We start from the raw sequence: 17,259 nt of genomic DNA on the forward strand, positions 1-17,259 counted from the left end.
AGACATGTACCAAATTTCAGATTCCATGCAGCTGTCAACAAGCTGCATCAATAAACTAAATTCTGAGATAGCAACTAAACCTTATTATGGAAATGTAGAGAAGTATGCTAAATGTGCTTTGTTTCTAACAACTCTGGATTCCAAATAAGGGATGTATAATAATCTTATGGACACTTGCTGGGGAATAAGAAGCCCAGCTGAATAGTGGGACATTTCTGAATAAACACTAACTACCATTTGTTGAGATGAGTGTGTATGTGTATATTTTGTCTCCTGTATCTGGCAGCTGTACTCTATTACTCGCTTGTGAATGGATAATGGCAAAATTAAATTGGGGAAAGCCTTTAGAGGTTTTTTTTTAAAAAAAGTATGAATAGCTCTAATTAAAATTTTTCTTTCTTTCTCATCATCTAACAGTGAAGCCAGAAATTTCACCAGATACCATATAGTCTGTTATCTAACATCCTTCTCCAGTCTATTGTTTTAAAATTGTTCTTATATTCAAAGCCTACATGGGTAGCTCATGCAAATAAACAACTCTTACAGAAGCAGGTGGCGCTGTGGTCTAAACCAAAGAGCCTAGGGTTGCCAATCAGAAGGTTGGCAGTTCGAATCCCCATGACGGGGTGAGCTCCCGTGGCTTGGTCCCTGCTCCTGCCCACCTAGCAGTTCGAAAGCACGTCAAGTGCAAGTAGATAAATAGGTACTGCTCCAGCGCAAAGGTAAATGGTGTTTCTGTGCGCTGCTCTGGTTTGCCAGAAGCGGCTTTGTCATGCTGGCCACACGCCAGCTCCCTTGCCCCTTGTCTGCGGACAAACGCCAGCTCCCTTGGCCAGTAAAGCGAGAGAGGAGCGCGCAACCCCAGAGTCGTCCATGACGGGACCTAACGGTCAAGGGTACCTTTACCTTTACCTTTACCTACAATAAGTGAATTAATAGCATAAACATCACACTATTTAGTTTCTAAGAATTATCATCTAGTAGTTCCACAGCCTGTGCTTTTCCATCCAAAACTATACAGTTCAGTTACTTATACTAGGATCTAGTATCAAGATGTACTATTTCATTACATTTCCCACCTTGCACACTGACAATATATCTTAGGTCCTGTCTGCACTATACATTTAAAGCTGTATCATACCACTTAAAACAGTTGTGGCTTCCCCCAAAGTGAACCTGGGAACTGGGTATGATACTGTTTTAAATGTGTAGTGCAAATGGGGCCTTAGAGTGACCTGAATCTTAGGAAGAATTTCATGGAGGTTCAGATGTTCATGGTCAAGCTGTACTAGGTTTAGTGCTGCTTTATACTGTATTTTGTGTCATGTCATATTCAGAGTTTGTTATTGTAAGTGGTTGACCAGTAAACTAAATTGAAACTTAGTTTCGATTTTTAAGGATACCCAGAGAGACTTTCAAAAGGTGTCTCATGCATAGCATCTCAAATTTTCAGGTCTGGCTGGACATCCAAGCATCTTAGCTGTTTTTCCCATCTTGCCTACTATGTGCTTGTTTATATTTGAAGTTTGCATACATAGACACATCACCACTAAAGGAAGAACATTGAATGAAGGCACAAAGTTGTCCACACTAAGACTATTTATTCTGTCTTCAACTCACCATGAAAGCATTGACCAGTTCCTTTACTTTCTTCTCCCTTTTGCCATACAGGGCATAAGTACATCTAGACTTAAACTGCTTCAGCAAAAAATCCCTCTTCATGAGAAATGCAGGCAACTGTCATTTTGTAGTGGCATCTAGCATTCTCAGAAACTCGGGGAATTGTCATTCTAGAGAAGAGTCTAAATCTAGATTCATTAAGAGAGTCTTCTTCGATCGTCCCATGATTCCTAGGAAAGCCATGACTATTAAATTGGTTAAAAGACTGAAGGATAGATAGAATACCTCAAAAAACTGATAAATTTAAACAATCCTATCTAGCAGTGCATCTGGGTCATTTTAGACTCTGGACTTAATATCCGTATATGAGGAGCCATCTTTAGGTACTAACTTCACTTGCTTCAAAATATGGTAAACCAACAGCCTTGCTTCACCAGGAGACCTCCCTGGCTCATTCTGCTAAGTGAGGACCTGGGTCTCTGCCCCAAAGTCCTGCCCAGACTTAAATTCTCATATTCTTCTGCTGAGCCCATTAATGTTAATGATGTGGCTGGCCATTGAGTCAGAAGCACGGGGATACTGAAGAGTCACAGCAGGACCAGACCTGCCATGCAGCTGGGTTAAGTGACCTTCACTAAGAGGAAAGACAGCAGAAATTGGTGCCACAAAACTGTTTCAAGCCTTGGTCCTGTCAGGAGGCAAGGGCTTCATTTGGACTCCAGGTAGCGAAATGTCTTAGACAGAGACTGGGGAAGACGAGAGTGTGACTGGCACCTTCACATCAGGGTTTTGGCTGTCCAAAACTTACCCTCTGTCCTGCAAGGGAAAACACATCATGGCTGTGTGCGGAAAAAAAGGGGGGGATAAATCTGCTGGCTTCGAGAGCCTGCAAGTCTGTAAATTAACTCTCCTTAAGCCCTGAGTGCATTAACTTGGGAGGTTGAAGAGCAGAGCCAAAATATCTCTATTGATTCACAACTTGTTTTGAGTAGTCACCCAGAAAGGCAGCCAGTGAATCACTCCAGCCGGTTTAGTCATGCAACCACATTGAACGCACACCCGAAGGAAGCGCAAAATAAACAGCCTACAGGCCCAGATAACACACACTCTCTCTCTTTCTCTCTCTCTTCATGTGTGCTGTCTGGCCTCCATACATCTTGTTGAGGATAGGCGTCTCATCCAAGCAGACACATTTGGGAAGCATCTCCAAACTTTTCACCCAGGCAGATCCTCCTCTGTTTCATCTGCTTTGCAGTGGGTGGCTTGCTATCAAAAACAGAGGCGGGGGGCGGGGGAAAGACTTTTCAGCTTCTTCCTTCCCCACTTCTTGTTGTTTTGGCCTTGGCAAAAAAAAAAAAATGCCTTTTAGGGGGCGCCAGTGTGAAAAGCCATGGAGAAAACAGAGTTAATTTCAGAGCAAAGCAACGGGAAAATAAACAGGCCAAGCAGGAAAGGAAATCTTCTCTCTTTCTTTTTCTAGTTGCCCAGAAAGAAGAAGAAGAAGAATGCATAGAGGAAAGGGGGAGAGGTCTGGCAGTTTGGATCTTTTGACACATCATTGCTGCAAACAAGCCTCCTCTTAAGGCGGCCAAATCAACAGCAACAAAGCTTCTTTCTCCCTCTCTCTGAAAGAGATGCAGGCACATCTGGTCTGGGAAAAGCCCTACCTTTCAGGCGCATGAAGAATCCCACAGCCTCGCTGCATGTGCAGACGGAAAGGGCTCCGATGCTGCCTCCAGGCGAGGAAGGACTCGCTCCAAGCTCCAGGCGCCTCTCGCCAACTTCTAAAGCCAGATCCTTCGCTTCCCCCTCCCCTCTCGCTGGGAGGGCGCTGGAGCCGTTTGAATGACCGCGCTGGCGACCCCTGTTGTGCAAGAGGGAAGGCGAAGGCGCAAGCCGCGTCAGAACTCTTAGCTCCGAGCGAGAGGCACCGCGGTAGCCAATGGGAGTCGCTCCAGGAAGGAAAGCGGGTAAGATGAAAGCCAGCGGCGGGGAGCCGCAGGCTGCCGCGAGTTCCAATCCTGCCGCGAGCTTTTCTGCTAAGTGGTACCAGAGGCCTGAGCTACACACGGAGCGCAATGTGCAGGGGCTGCAGGTGAGGGCAACTCTCTCACACACAAACACACACACATTGTATTCCCACCGGCTGTCTGAACTGGTGCAGACCAAATTCTGCTGTCCTAATTGTCCTCATCTCATCCCTAGTCTCGATCAAACCGTATAGTCCAAGACTAACCATGGATAGTCAAAAGTAAGTCCTACAGTATTCAATGGAGCTTACTCCTAGGTAAATGTGGTTAGGATTTCAGCCTCTCTTTTTCTTCTGATGCTTCTCTCTCTCTCTCTCTCTCTCTCTCTCTCTCTCTCTCACACACACACACACACACACTTTACCTCGTCCATTCTTCACTTGATCACTGAGCAGAATCAGCCCAAACTAAATTTATTTCAACAGGAGACAGTGAAACTTTAACTTAAAAAATAAATAAAAACCAATGGATTTTTATAGGGACTCTTCTTTTGACCTTTAGTCTTTCTTATCCCTAGAGTCAAGTTTCTCCTTTCTCACACACCTATGACTTATTCAGTTTATGAGCTTCAGCTTTTGTTCACCTTTTGCCTCATTAGGTAAAGGTCAAGGGACCCCTGACCATTAGGTCCAGTTGCGGATGACTCTGGGGTTGCGGCGCTCATCTCGCTTTACTGGCCGAGGGAGCCGGCGTACAGCTTCCGGGTCATGTGGCCAGCATGACTAAGCTGCTCCTGGCGAACCACAGCAGCGCACGGAAACGCCATTTACCTTTCCGCTGGAGTGGTACCCATTTACCTACTTGCACTTTGAGGTGGTTTCGAACTGCCAGGTGGGCAGGAGCAGGGACCGAACAATGGGACCTCACCCCATTGCGGGGATTCGAACTACTGACCTTCTGGTCGGCAAACCCTAGGCTCTGTGGTTTAACCCACAGCATCACCCATGTCCCTTTTGCCTCTTTAGATGACACTATATCCATGGGAAAAGCATACATGTAACTCTCCAATGGTTTGACTTCAGCCCCCAAAGGCACACACTCTTCCATTGTCTCCCAAGACAGATGGATGCCAACAACAATATCCATGGCCTTCATTCCTATAATTTGGAGGCAGGGGGAGGGGTAGCCATATTCAATACACTGTATAAGTTTGATCCAAAAATCAGGGACATTGCTATGATGGGTGCAGTGCCTCTTAAAAGACAACATCTCTCCTTTGCAAGAGCTGGTTAGAATGTCCCACCACTATCAGGATATTTTTCTTCCCTACCTTGCTTCAGGATGGACTGTTGCCCCTTCCTCACCTTGGGCCCTAGATCTCCAGTCCAACTTCAATGCTGCACCACCCTTGTTCTGAAGCGGGAATGGGCAACCGGTCCCCCCCCCCGACGTTGCTAGGATTACAACTCCCATCATCCCTCACCATTGGCCATGCTCGCTGGGTCTGATGGGAGCTGAGTCCAATAACATCTGGAAGGCCGCAGGTTGCCCATTCCTGGTTGAGGAGCCAAGAACATTGGGTGTACATCATTGTACACCTTCCTTTTGTGCTCTCACCTAGAAAGCAACCAAACATTGAGGGAAATCTCTCTGAAGTGCCCCCCATGCAAAAAAGACAGAAGTTAGTAATTACTTGCAAGTTGCTTTGCTTGCATGACATAACTTGCTCTTCAGCTTTCTGGTACAGCAGAGATGGCCTTCCAACTGTTGTTGGGCCCTATCGTGGCCAATGATAAATGACTATGGGAGTTGTAGTTCAACACTTCTGGAGGGCCACATGTTTCCCATCCCTGTATCATGCGCTAATCAGTTCAAAGGGCTCTTTCAAGACATCCCCGCATGTTCATTGCCTGATGGCTGCAGCCTCATGATGATTTGCATGTGTGTATGAACTGTCACAGATTTAACACACACAGAGAGAGAACTTCCATGCACCAACATCTAAAGCGCATACAGTCACTTCACCAAGGACTCCGCCTCATTCACACCCAATACACAGTTCAGTGGAAAAGGGGGTGCTGGAGAAGATTGGATCACTTCAAGGCCACAGGTGAGTGATACCATGTTTTTGACACATCAAAATAAACAGCAAAACAAGCAAGTAAGAAGCAGACAAAAACAAATTTCCTAGCAAGTAAATGAGTCCATTTCATCTGATACATGATTTGTTATCCTGTTGGCAGGATGGGGCTGGTGCGGGGAGAGAAAGAGATGAGAGGTGGTGAGGAATATGTAAGCAGTGACGTCAGAGGGAAATGAAATGTCAATAATACAGTCTGGGACAACTACATTAAAGCTGCAATCCTGTGCCAATTTACCTAGGAATAAATCTCTTCAGCTCAATGAGTTTGATGTCTAAATAGACATGACCTTGGCTATAAAAGAACTACAGTGACCATTCCCAAAAGTGGTGTTGATGATAACACACACACCCTGGCATTGGTGATGTAATGAACATTCAGTAATGTGTTTGAGATTGGTAGTCTCCTCTCCATTATTCCACTGCAATCCATGGAGCATATGCCCAATATGTTAAAGGCCAGGGTGTATCTAAAGCTTTAAATCCAGATACTTCAAGTTCCCTGGGGTACAGATAGGGATGAAAGTGAGTCTATTTGAAAGAGACACTCCTCATCTCAGACCTGCATTTTACAAGATATGGGAGGGGTCAGTTCACACCGCTGCAGCAGCCCTTTCAAATCAGCAAAATGAAAATTAGAGCTCTACAGGTCTGTGGTATCCAGCTTCACAATGAGAATTTTGCAAAAGAGGCATGTTTACACTGGTGAAATTGCTATGTGCTCCCCAAGCCAAGTCTGTGGCCAGTCATTTCACAGAGACGTATCATTGCTCCATTTAGCTCAGTATTGTCTGCACAGACTGGCAGCAGCTCGCCAGGATTCCAGGCAGGGGGTTTCTCCAAACCCTACCTAGAGATGCATTGGACCTTCTTCATGCAAAGCAGGTGCTTTGATCCTTCTCAGAGACTCAGAGATGAGCTGACTGTGGAAGTCCAGAATACGTTTATTTTACATGGTGATGACTGATGAAACTTAACACATTTGAAATCCCACATAAGCTCCTAGAATATTGTAGGACCAGCAACAGCAGCTCCAACACTGTATCTCAATGCCAGGAAAATACTCTCTTTCTCTCATGTACAGGAGCGCTGTGATACAAAAAGAAGAAGAAGTAGCAGCCCTAAGCGCATTGTTGGTCCTGAATGACAGATCCAAATGAGCAGCAGGTAGGAATAAATTGCAGATCTCCCAGCACCGCACACAGAGCTGCCTCTCATGCCACGAAGAGAACCGATTCAGACAGCTCCTGCAAATCGTGGCAAAAGATAGCTCGAGCGAGGAGAGGTGGTTGGCACACGTATTCCTCCAGTTCAACTGCCTATTTATTACAAGCTGTCACCCTTTGCTAGTCAGTTGCACCATCATTCGATTTGTCGATAGAGAATAAAGGAAAGAAATCTATAGCCCTGTGATGGGGAATTTGTCTCTCGCCAGGTGTTATTGGACTGCGGCTCCCATCATCCCTGACCATTGGCTGTGCTGTGTGGGACAAGTGGGAATTGGGGTCCAATTCCATCTGGAAGGTCAAAGCAGTCAGTTCCTCCTTTTACGTCGTTTTCTTGCTCCCTCCCGTAAAATCCCCAAGCCCCGATTTCCTGGCTGAATTTCGTTAAGTTAAAGGCAACCGGTTCGCGGCTTATTTTGTGAACTGGACTGCTCCGTTTTCACTCTCTTCCCGGGACAGGCTTTCTAGCATTCCTCTTCTCACTCTCAACAGACCACCGGATTGACCTCATCCACCTTTCGCTTTGGGTCTCTTTAAACTGCCCCTTATTTCTAAATCATTAATGCAGAAGCAGCCCAATCTTGTCGTGGCGAGCTCACAAACCACGATGCAATTTCAAATATCCTCTCCATCAATAAGAGAGGATGGAGGCAAACGATATTGGTTAAAGAACAGTTTTAAGAGTTATCAAAGCAACGCCTCCTCCCTCTGCAAGACGGAAATGCCTTTTATCTGCACCATTCTGCAGAAATTCGTCGTTAGTAACCTTTAAAACTTTGGACCAATCCACTGGGAAGCCTAATAAAATGAATAGCTTGCTCCAGGAAATTTCTCTCTGTAGGCTGTACTCTGTACACAGATCCCGCACACACGCACCAATTTTTATGGTGGTGGTGGGGATAGATGATATAACCTCGAACTTGAGCGTCACAATAATTGCATCCTCCTGATTGACTTTTAAAGACGGCGCGTCTTTAGAGAAGAGCAAACAAATCACTTCTAAAAGTGTGGTTTTGTCCAAGACAAAGAAAATATTAAAGGGGGATCACTGAGATCGTGGAAGGTTATACACAGATTCAGCTTGCAGTGCAATCGCATGCACGTCTACTCAGAAGTAAGTCCCCTTTACTCTCAGGTTGGTGGGTATACGATTGCAGCCCTCCGGTCCCTCCCCCTCCCCTGACCATTTTTCTCTCCTCAGATAGGTGGCTTCTGGGAGTCACGAGGAACCAGATGAAGAGACCTGTATCTTCCTCACCTGGACCTTATTTTTGGACAGCGCGATCTGTTACAAGCCTGGCGTCCGCTTCTCCTGGTACTCATTCCTAGGAGCGAGTGACAGCAAAAATCCTTGCATGGTCTGCAACATCTTCCGTGAACGTTATAAGGTCGCCACTTCCAAAAGGGCAGACTTGTTTGCCTCTTTTAATAAAAGCAGGAGCCTGATGGTACCCAGAAACATTCATTCTGGCGTCCACTTCATCAGACGCATGCAATGCGGTCGCCTGAGTTACAGGTGTATCCAAACACAGGGTCGTAGCGGTTTTGCATGCAGTGAGATCAGAGGGAAATGAAATGCAGAAGTCATCAGGAGCTTACCACAGCAGCGACAAGGATCGCTGCTCTACTCTGCCTGATCTGAGAGGACAAAAGAAGATCCCAAGTCAGTGGCGTTGGGCGTCCGACAGATTCCCAGGTGGCGATCGGGAAGGGCTGTCCCCTGCGGCTGGCTACTGATTATGGTGGTGCGAAGGAGGGTCAAGTTTCCTCCTTCCTCGCCATACGGTTTGGATCGCTCGCTCAGACGACACTGGGAGTAGTGGGCTTGTTCCTCAAAAGAACAGATCCGGACCGCCTGGTGTCTGTTTAGGGCACCCTGTGGTGTGCATCGTGAGAGCGGGTGTACTCTTTGGGCCCCACCGCAGCGGGCCAGGCTAGACCCGGGGTGGGGAATCTGGGATCGCCGCTGCGATGGTCGTTGGATTCAAACTCCCATCAGCCACGATCAGCGCGCCTAATGGTCCCAACAACTTCTGGAGGGAGGGCCACAAGTATCCACACTAGATCTGGCCCCACCACTTTCTCTTATTTTCTGACCTGACAAGGCCAGGGCAGGTTGCAAGGACACGGAATCCCCTCGCAAGACATTCACACGAGCGGGGCAAAAGAGCAGGTCTGCTGGCTCACCATCCTTGGGTCAAGATGCTAAACCTGTCTAGGGATTATTCTCCAGCAAGGCCATTGGCCCTGATGGCTGCCTTCGTTTTTGGGACATTTTTAAAATTGCCCGAAATCGAGTTGAGATTCCTGCATTGCAGGAGGTTGGACTAGATGACCCTCAGGGTACCTTCCAACTTTACAATTCTATGATTATGTTCTATTTTTTAAAAAACCCTCGGCTCTCTGTATCAATTCCTAAAGCCACGTTCTCAGCGCGCGCACTCCTCCCAAACAATACTGCTTTATAGACTGCCTTGGTTGTTCGCTCTAAAATAAAACAGGTCGTTATGATCTGCCAGGCCTGGCACTTTAGGATTTTCCTGTGCCAGGAAAAGCAGTTTTTCTTTCTCTTAATCCGGTGAGCAAACATCCCAGGGCACATTCTCTCGCACGCCTCGAAAGAGACCCCCACCCCTCTCCCCAACGCCACGTCCCTCCCCAAACCATATTTCAAGAGGGCAATACATTTCCTTATACAGAAATATGATTTATCTCAGCCCCAAGACTGAGAAATAGTAATTCAGATTACTTTCAGCCATAAATCACTCGCGAGCCACGCTCCCGCCCCCGTCACACCTCTAACACAAGTATATACTCTTAGGCTATACGCTTTTTATTTTAATTGCTGTTCCAGTGTGTGAGGGGATTATCTACAGCCAGAAGTTTTGAAGCAAGAAAGTAAAGAGGATCGTATTAAGAAAAGAGAGGCACATTTAGAGCATTTATCCACGCAAATCTCATTAGTAAACCAAAACCGAATAAAAACTAGGCTCCAGGATATCGGTTCCATTGCTTATCTGAAGTCACTCCGCTTCCCATTTGCTAAAGTACACACACGTCAGTAAGCAAATAATTATTTTTTTCCAACTTTACGTACAAGAACTGCACACACTAAAGTGAAAGCCCTTAATTCGAATCTAAAGCATTTTACTTGATTCGGATTGCAATGTCTTTGTATTAATTACACGTTGTGCACAGTTATCACTTGGGAGTGAGCCTACTGAAGTCAGAGATTCCGGCTACACGTCAATGAAAACACGACTGCATCCTTGAAAACTTCCCTAGCCTCCAATCTATGGGGGTAGATGGGTGGAGGCCGCTTATGGGAACTCACGCCCTTCACATTTTGACATGAACACCCTGATCCTAACATACTCTGCTCTTGAGCATGTACAGTATATTCCGCTGCGGCGCTGCCCGTTTTACAGCCTCCCCTCCCGTCTCCGATCCCCCGCACCGATCTAACTCACTCCTTCCCCAATAGGGCTGTCAGCCAGACCCAGTACTGCTCTGAAGAGGTTTTGCTCAGTTCTGGTGGTGGAAGAGGGAAAATGGATCTGTGGGATCTGTGAGATGGGTCTGTTTGAAACAGGGGTCTCTAGCGAGGCTGTGGACAAAGCGGGGGTGATGATCTCGTGAGCTGGCTTTTAAATCTAGCAAAAAGCCGCTGCTGCAAAGTTATACACTGGCATGTATGGAGGGCGCTTTCTGGGGAAATGGCTCCCATTAGGCTCCTCTCTCCCATGGAAGCGTGCCGTCCTCCCATCCCACCCACCCTGGCACGTCCCCCACCGCCGGCGCCCACGGCTTGCCCTCGGGATGCTAGAACAGTCAAGAGTCCGGGGCGCCAAGGGTGGCAGATATTCCAAAGCGAAGGGCATTGAGCAAAGGCAGCCTAGAAGAGCAGCTGGGAGAATGGTGGGGCTTTGTTGTTTTGCTAAATCTTGTTAGGTTATTGTTCTCAGGTTTAGAAAGAATCAAATGGATGGACTTTGGGGAGGGGAAACGGGGAAATCATCCAACACAACATGAAATAAAAACCAGCAGCGCAAGCCAAAAATCGAGAGGCGCCATAACAGGCCCGGGGATCGAAGCGCAGGATTTGCTTCGGGAGCCACAAAGAAGAGGAGGCGCCTCCGTCGCCATTTCCATTGGCCGAAGAGAGCTCAGGAGCCACCTTAGCGGGATGAATAACACGCGAAGCTCTGGCCTTTCGTTTCCAGGGAGCCACAGAGCCAAACGTTCCCCTTTCCACCTAGGTTGGCCCGCTAAGAAACTGCGAAGACGGCCTTGGCAAACTCTCCTCACACCCTCGACGTGCCCTGCAAATGTTCTGATTTCGGGGAAGATCTTCTGAAGCCCAAGCTTCAATAAAGAAAACATGGCGCTGCTGCTTTGGGGAAAGGTTCTCTAGGGGAGGTGTAGCTCCCCATGTGCAGCTGAATCAGGTATATTCCTTTTTAGGAGCCTAGAAAGTTTTCAGTGCAGACACCCTTCGGGTTCCGCGCCATTTTTTATTTTTTTTTAAGGACGTCCCCTGTCACACACAAACACAAGCCTCAGTTGGGCTCGATTCCCCCACCAACAGCAACGCAGACCTGGGCCCGGCTGGAAAAGCACTGGAGGGGAAAACACGGGGAAGTGCCATTGCGGCCTAGTTGGAAAGCGTCCTGGCAGTAACTTCCGTCGGCTCAGGAGAGTAGGCCCTAAGCCCACCAGCCCTACCCTAAGAGGGGAATGCGGGTATTCTCCACACTGCCTGGAAAGTCTGTGGAAATCGAGAGGATGGTTTCTTCTGCGCGAGGCATGTAGGCCGCAGGGCTCCATTTTGCAAAAGCCTCGAGAAAGTTTGAAGGAAATGCGCATCGCCAAACCCCCCTCCCCGGGGCACCCCAACATCTTTTCTTTACAATTGGACGGTGGTCCCTTTCTCTTCACCATCTAAACAGATCTGCTAGGAAGCCCTGCTGATTTCAGTGGAAGTGGCTTCCCAGGAACTTGGCGGGACTTCCCTGCCAAGCAAATGGGGTTTTTTAGGCTATGTGTACTATATAAGTGCATTGCAACGCTGAAGCCTAGGCAGGTTCCCTCCGATGCAGGTTTCCTTCCAGATCTCCTCCTCGTCTGCCTAAGATCCGCAAGGCAATCGACACCCACCCTGAGGAAGCCCGAAGCCGGGCGAAGAAAATACACGAGTTGGGGTTTGGCAAGTCTCGCCCGCGCTGGTTAACCAGAACGACACTCAGAAGCCATTAGCGCTTTATTGCAGTGCGAGGCCATTCCCCAGGCCGACAAATCGTTAAGAGATCCGGTTGCAGAAGTGGCTAACCGGGAGCCGTGTCTGCAATTGCGCGGCGGTGGCAGAAGCAGCCCTAATGGCGAAGAGGAGCGGATCTCTCCGAGAAAGCTGCCTTTCAGGCCAGGCGTCTGAAAATGGGCCGCTGTTTGCTTTCCAGTTCTTGTACGAATGCCGGTGGCTTGGGCCGTGCTCTGGCCGAAGCGGCCCGTGTGTGGATGTATTTAGCTTTTGTATGTGCAGAAACCGCACAGGGCCCTTCTTCCTTCCCCGCTCGCCCCACCCTGGACACTCCGCAAATAAATGGTTTACTCAGCTCGAAAAGCAATGGCGCGGCTCCAGCGATTAAGAATCTTTAAGGAGCGAGGTGGTAATCCCGTCTCAGCCAACATCCATCCATCTTTTTACTCTCGATAAATGTATATATATAGTGTGGTTCGTGTGCCCAGAAATCCCATTCCTTTCTACCTCACCACCCCCAAGCCAACCTTCTCCCTACTAATCAGAAACTATTCCTCGCTTAATGGCTCCTTGTAAATAATTATCCCCACAAATCCAGATGGCTCTTATTAAATGCCCTTGTCCTTCAAGCCACATCACACAAAATGTTACAATTTAGGAGCTCCACTTTGAAAGAATAACTCCTATTTGAAGGGGGTTGGGTGCTCTGTAGCTGTGTCTTTATTATGCCCCCCTCCCATTTTTTATTTATTTTTTAAATAGGAAGATCGCAGCGAAGACGCCGCTGCTCAGTGTGTTTTGAAGGGTATCGTGATTTATTATGAAGCTGGCTATTACTTTTATTGCTATTTTTCTAAGCTCATTAATGCGGAAGTTCAGGCCGGTCCGTTTCAATAAGCTCTCTTCCCCAGAAAATATCGTTAGATGGGCGTCAGTGGTAGCAACACGTCGTCGGCAGTGTAGCATCTAGAAATGGGAACCCGTCTCCCCACACATCGTGATTTATAACTATACCGGCTAATTAATTGTTAAGCCGAAGAAGTACGATTGGAAGCCGATTTAAGAAATCTGGAAGCCTGTGGGTTTAAGGAGGCAGGCAGCACCAGCGCTCACTCGACTCAGTTGGGGCTGGAATCCCCATAGGAGCCGCGGAACAGAGCCTGTTAGTGGAGTCCAACTGCGCGCAAATGGTTATTTAAAACAGATCCACGGCAGGTGTCGGGGAATATTTTCTAAAGGGGCGCTTCCACCTCTACCCCCGTCCTCCTGATTTATCATCTTGAAATTCTCTGGGTGGGGAAGGGGGGCGCTGAAAAGCTGACGCCAGTGACTTCTTACGGGGCCGGTGAGCCGGCGCTTATTGGCGCTGGCAGACCCAGGACAGGATGGCTTGCGCTCCACCTCTAGGAGCGGAGCGGCTGCCGCGGATTCTCCCTCGGCGCGCCGGCGGGGATCCCATTCGAAGTCCCTGGCCGTGGAAATGCGGCTGCGCCTGGAATGCGAAGCAGCCTTTGAAGAAATCGCCTAGCAGACGAGCCTCTCGGGAGACTTCTTGGCCTTCTCGGGCAGTAAATCTGCCTTCTCTTTTTCTCTCTCTCATGCACCGCCTCCCTGGAGCTTCTTTGCTTCGCAGCCCAATTCGGAGTCACTTCGCTTTTCGGAAAGGGTTAGGGTTTTAAAAGGCAGGATGGAACCGAAATCTGTTATTTCTTCTCTCCCTCCTAGTGGCACCAGGGACTTGTGGTGTGGCTTGCCTCCTTCCGATCTCCTCTGCCGCAAGATGTTTCGACAGCTGCCTTTTCTGTTTCTAGAGGAGCTGAGCGCTCCCTCGCAGAGGAAACCCGCTCACCACTAAATTTGCCCTATGTAGTAAAAGCGAAGGCGACATCGTGCTATAAAATTAATTCTTGAGACTTTCTGGGACGGAGGGTGGTCTCTGGGCTCTGTATCCCCCCTCCCAATGTCCAGATTCATAATTTAATTCAGTAGTACAGTATTTTGATTTCCCTGGAAATCAACAGAGACGGTCAACAGGCAATGGTCCTTGGGTGAGGACTGCTGCCCCCCCTCCAGATTTTGTCAAGGTGGGGTGCGCCGGGAGAAAGCTCATTTGGGATGCAAACTTTTCGCCATTTACCTGGAAGTCAGCCTTGTTGAACTTAATGGGATGTATTTCTGAGCATGCTTGCATTGAATTACACTGTTACCACACACACACACACACACACACACACACACGGAGTGCATTTCTTTAAAAGGGAATTCAATTCCTACCCTTCCAAAATGCCCTGGCTGGAGTGTTCCCAGACCTATAGCAGAAAGAACTGTTTTGTTTTGTTTTTTAAAAAACAGGCCCTTTCACGCTGGGTTTCCTACCTTCCTTATTACTAACCGGCTTAGCAGCCCAGAGTGTCAGAATTCGCCTAACCTCAAACTGCTGAACGCTTAGACTGGATACACGATTGCCACAGGCTTTGCCTTTCAGCAGCGGATCTGCAAAGGGAGCCCGACGGGGCGAACGAGAAGAGGGGAATTCCGGCCCCACTTCTACTTTGTTAGGTAACCAGCCGGTTTAACGAGTCTAGGGGAGGGAGGGTAGGAGGCCAGCAAGCGCTGGAAGAAATCGGGACCTCTCTTTGCTGCTGCGGTGATGGATGGCTTGTTAACGTAACCCCAGGCCCTCTGGTTTTCCCTCTAGTCAGAAAACACTCTCAGACTTCCGAACCCGTTGGGGGGGCGGGGAAGAAATGGAAGGTGCCTTCGACGTCCTCTGAATTTGGAAACGAGAAAGTGAGTGAAGGGGGTGGGGGGAGTCCTCCGAAGGTAAACCTGACTAGGAAAAAGCAACTGGAACGGACAAATCGAGTCGTAAAGACAAGGAGATCGAAAGGAGCGTGACGGGAGTGTAGTGGACAGTGCTGAACTTTGATCAAGAAGTTCTGGGTTCAAATCCCCGCTCCTCCGTGAAGCTCACTCGGTGACCTTGAGCCAGTTATCCTCCATCACCTCTCTGTATCTCTGACTCATAGAGTCAGTGGGGACAAAGAGGGCTTTTGGAGGGGGAGTAACAAAGACAGACACTAGAAGCAACCCATTTCGGAGTACTGAAATAGGCTCAAGTCGGGCAGTGTTTCCTTCTCTGCTATTGGTCACGATCCAGCCCAAATGGATCAACTTAATGCAATAGATTTAACAAGAAGTAAAAAATGGCCAATTTTGACTGAACTATGTTTCCACTTGCTTGGAATTACATTCCTGATTCCTCTGCCCCGTTTGAGTCTTTGGTGAAAGTTTTGTCGGAGATGAGAAGTTCGACGTGTAAACTTAGGATCGTCGCTTTTTAGGACCAGTTGAAATCTCTGGTTTTTTTTTTTTTTTTAAATAGGACGTAAACGGGTTTAGGATTGCGCAGAAGGTGAGCTCTCTCAGGTGCCTTGAATCGAGCGGGTTTGCAAGGAGGAGCGACAGGGGAGAAAAAAGACCCAGAGAGATAATTCTATAATTCTATAATTCTATTTTTCAATTTTCACTATCCCTTATCTCTAATTAATCCTCCCAGAATAACCGTCTAAAGCAAACATTTGCCTGCCATTTTAACCGCGTCGTTAAACTTGTAACGAGAACGAATCCGGGTTAAGGCGACTCATTAAGCCAAGTCGAGGAGGAGATGATTTAATTGACGCTAATGAAAAGCTGCGCGTCGCCGCCGCCAACCCAGACTTCGCGGACGGAAAGCTTTACCTAGTTGCTTTCGAACGACATCTGATTTTGGGAAACCTGAGCGTCCATAGCCAGGAAACGTTTGAACGCACTGACCTAAGTCATCGTTATGAATTTGGTCATACGGGGCGGGGGGAGGAGAAGGAGAAATGACTTGGCCAGGAAAGGAGACAGGGGGCATAACGAGGACCAAAGCATCAGAAAGTTCTTATAAATGCATATAAATGTTATAAATTTAAACTGAAATCTATGTCTTCCAGTAATGGACGGTCATCCCTATGAACATCAATTGGCTTAACATGTATGGGTTTAACTAGCGTGTGGACCCAGCCAACTGAGGTATCTGCAAGCGACCCCAGGAGAAAAGATACCTTTAAAAACATCAATTTTTCTACCTAAGGATGTCTCCCTTCCTTCCCATCTCTTGAACCTTTTCGTAGGCTTCCACTTTGGAGACCAGAGGTATCTATCTAGTCCATAATATTCTACACTACACAGGGGAGAAAGGGAACGTGTGCGAGAGTGGGGAGAATCCAAAATCCGAATTACATCCCCGGAGAACGTAGCGTGGAAATGGTGAAGAGCGACGCAGGAGTGACTCCGGATTTGCAAGGAGAAGCCCTGCAAAAACGGAAACGAATTAGTAATAACTCCAGGCAAGCCCAGACTGGCTGCTTTTTGGGGGGAGGAGTGCGGGGAAAGAAAAATCTACAAACCCGTGCACAGCCCATCTTGACCGACTCGGGGAACTCACCGTAGCAGGAGAGCTGCAGCGCTCCGTTGTGGCCGCTGGCGTCCTGCAGCTTGAGGCTGCCGCTCGACGGGCTTTTGCACGAGCCTCTCTGCGCGTAGAGAGGCGGCGGCGGCGGAGGCTGTTGTTGTTGCTGCTGCTGCGGGTGATACTTGTTAAAAGAGGCGGCCGACGGCGCTTGCTGCTGCTGCTGCTGCCCGCCGCTGCCGTCGAGGCTGGGACATTCCGGCTGGCTGTAGCGGCTCCGGCACTTGGGGCTGCTGCTGCCGCTGCCGCTGTCTCCGAAGCTTTGCCCTTTGCTGGCCAGGAAAGCGGGGCTGAACTTGTCGCTGCCTCCGCCGCCGGGGAATGCCCTAAAAGGCGAGGAGCCGTCGGCGCTGCCCTGCGAGGCGGCGTTGTAGAAGGAATCCATGGCAGCAGCTGGGTCGCAGAACGAAACGCAACTCTCGGCATTCATGCCTAAAATTAAAAGGGCCCCGCAGTGTCCTCATCCACCACCAGCAACCCTCTCTCTCGCTCTCTCTTCCTCCAACTCCCCCCCTCTCTCTCACACACAGCTGGGCGAGCGAGCACTA

At 48.4% G+C, this 17,259-nt stretch overlaps 1 protein-coding gene across 2 annotated transcripts in view; it reads right to left on the reverse strand.

The window, feature by feature from the left end:
* The window catches only part of ALX4 (ALX homeobox 4), a 71,950-nt gene extending 54,697 nt beyond the window's left edge, over positions 1 to 17,253 (reverse strand). Inside the window, exon 1 of one of the 2 annotated variants that reach the window (XM_083602656.1) lies at positions 16,688 to 17,253. In XM_083602656.1, coding sequence (XP_083458782.1) covers positions 16,688 to 17,141 — 454 coding nt within the window. In that variant the 5' untranslated portion in view covers positions 17,142 to 17,253. Of the gene's footprint in view, positions 1 to 3,287; positions 3,426 to 16,687 lie in introns of those variants that run through there. The other variant, XM_083602657.1, reaches the window with a different exon arrangement.
* Between the last annotated feature and the right edge of the window lie 6 nt (positions 17,254 to 17,259).

The sequence above is a fragment of the Podarcis filfolensis genome (assembly GCF_964270895.1).
Source record: "Podarcis filfolensis genome assembly, chromosome: 1".
NCBI lineage: Eukaryota > Metazoa > Chordata > Lepidosauria > Squamata > Lacertidae > Podarcis > Podarcis filfolensis.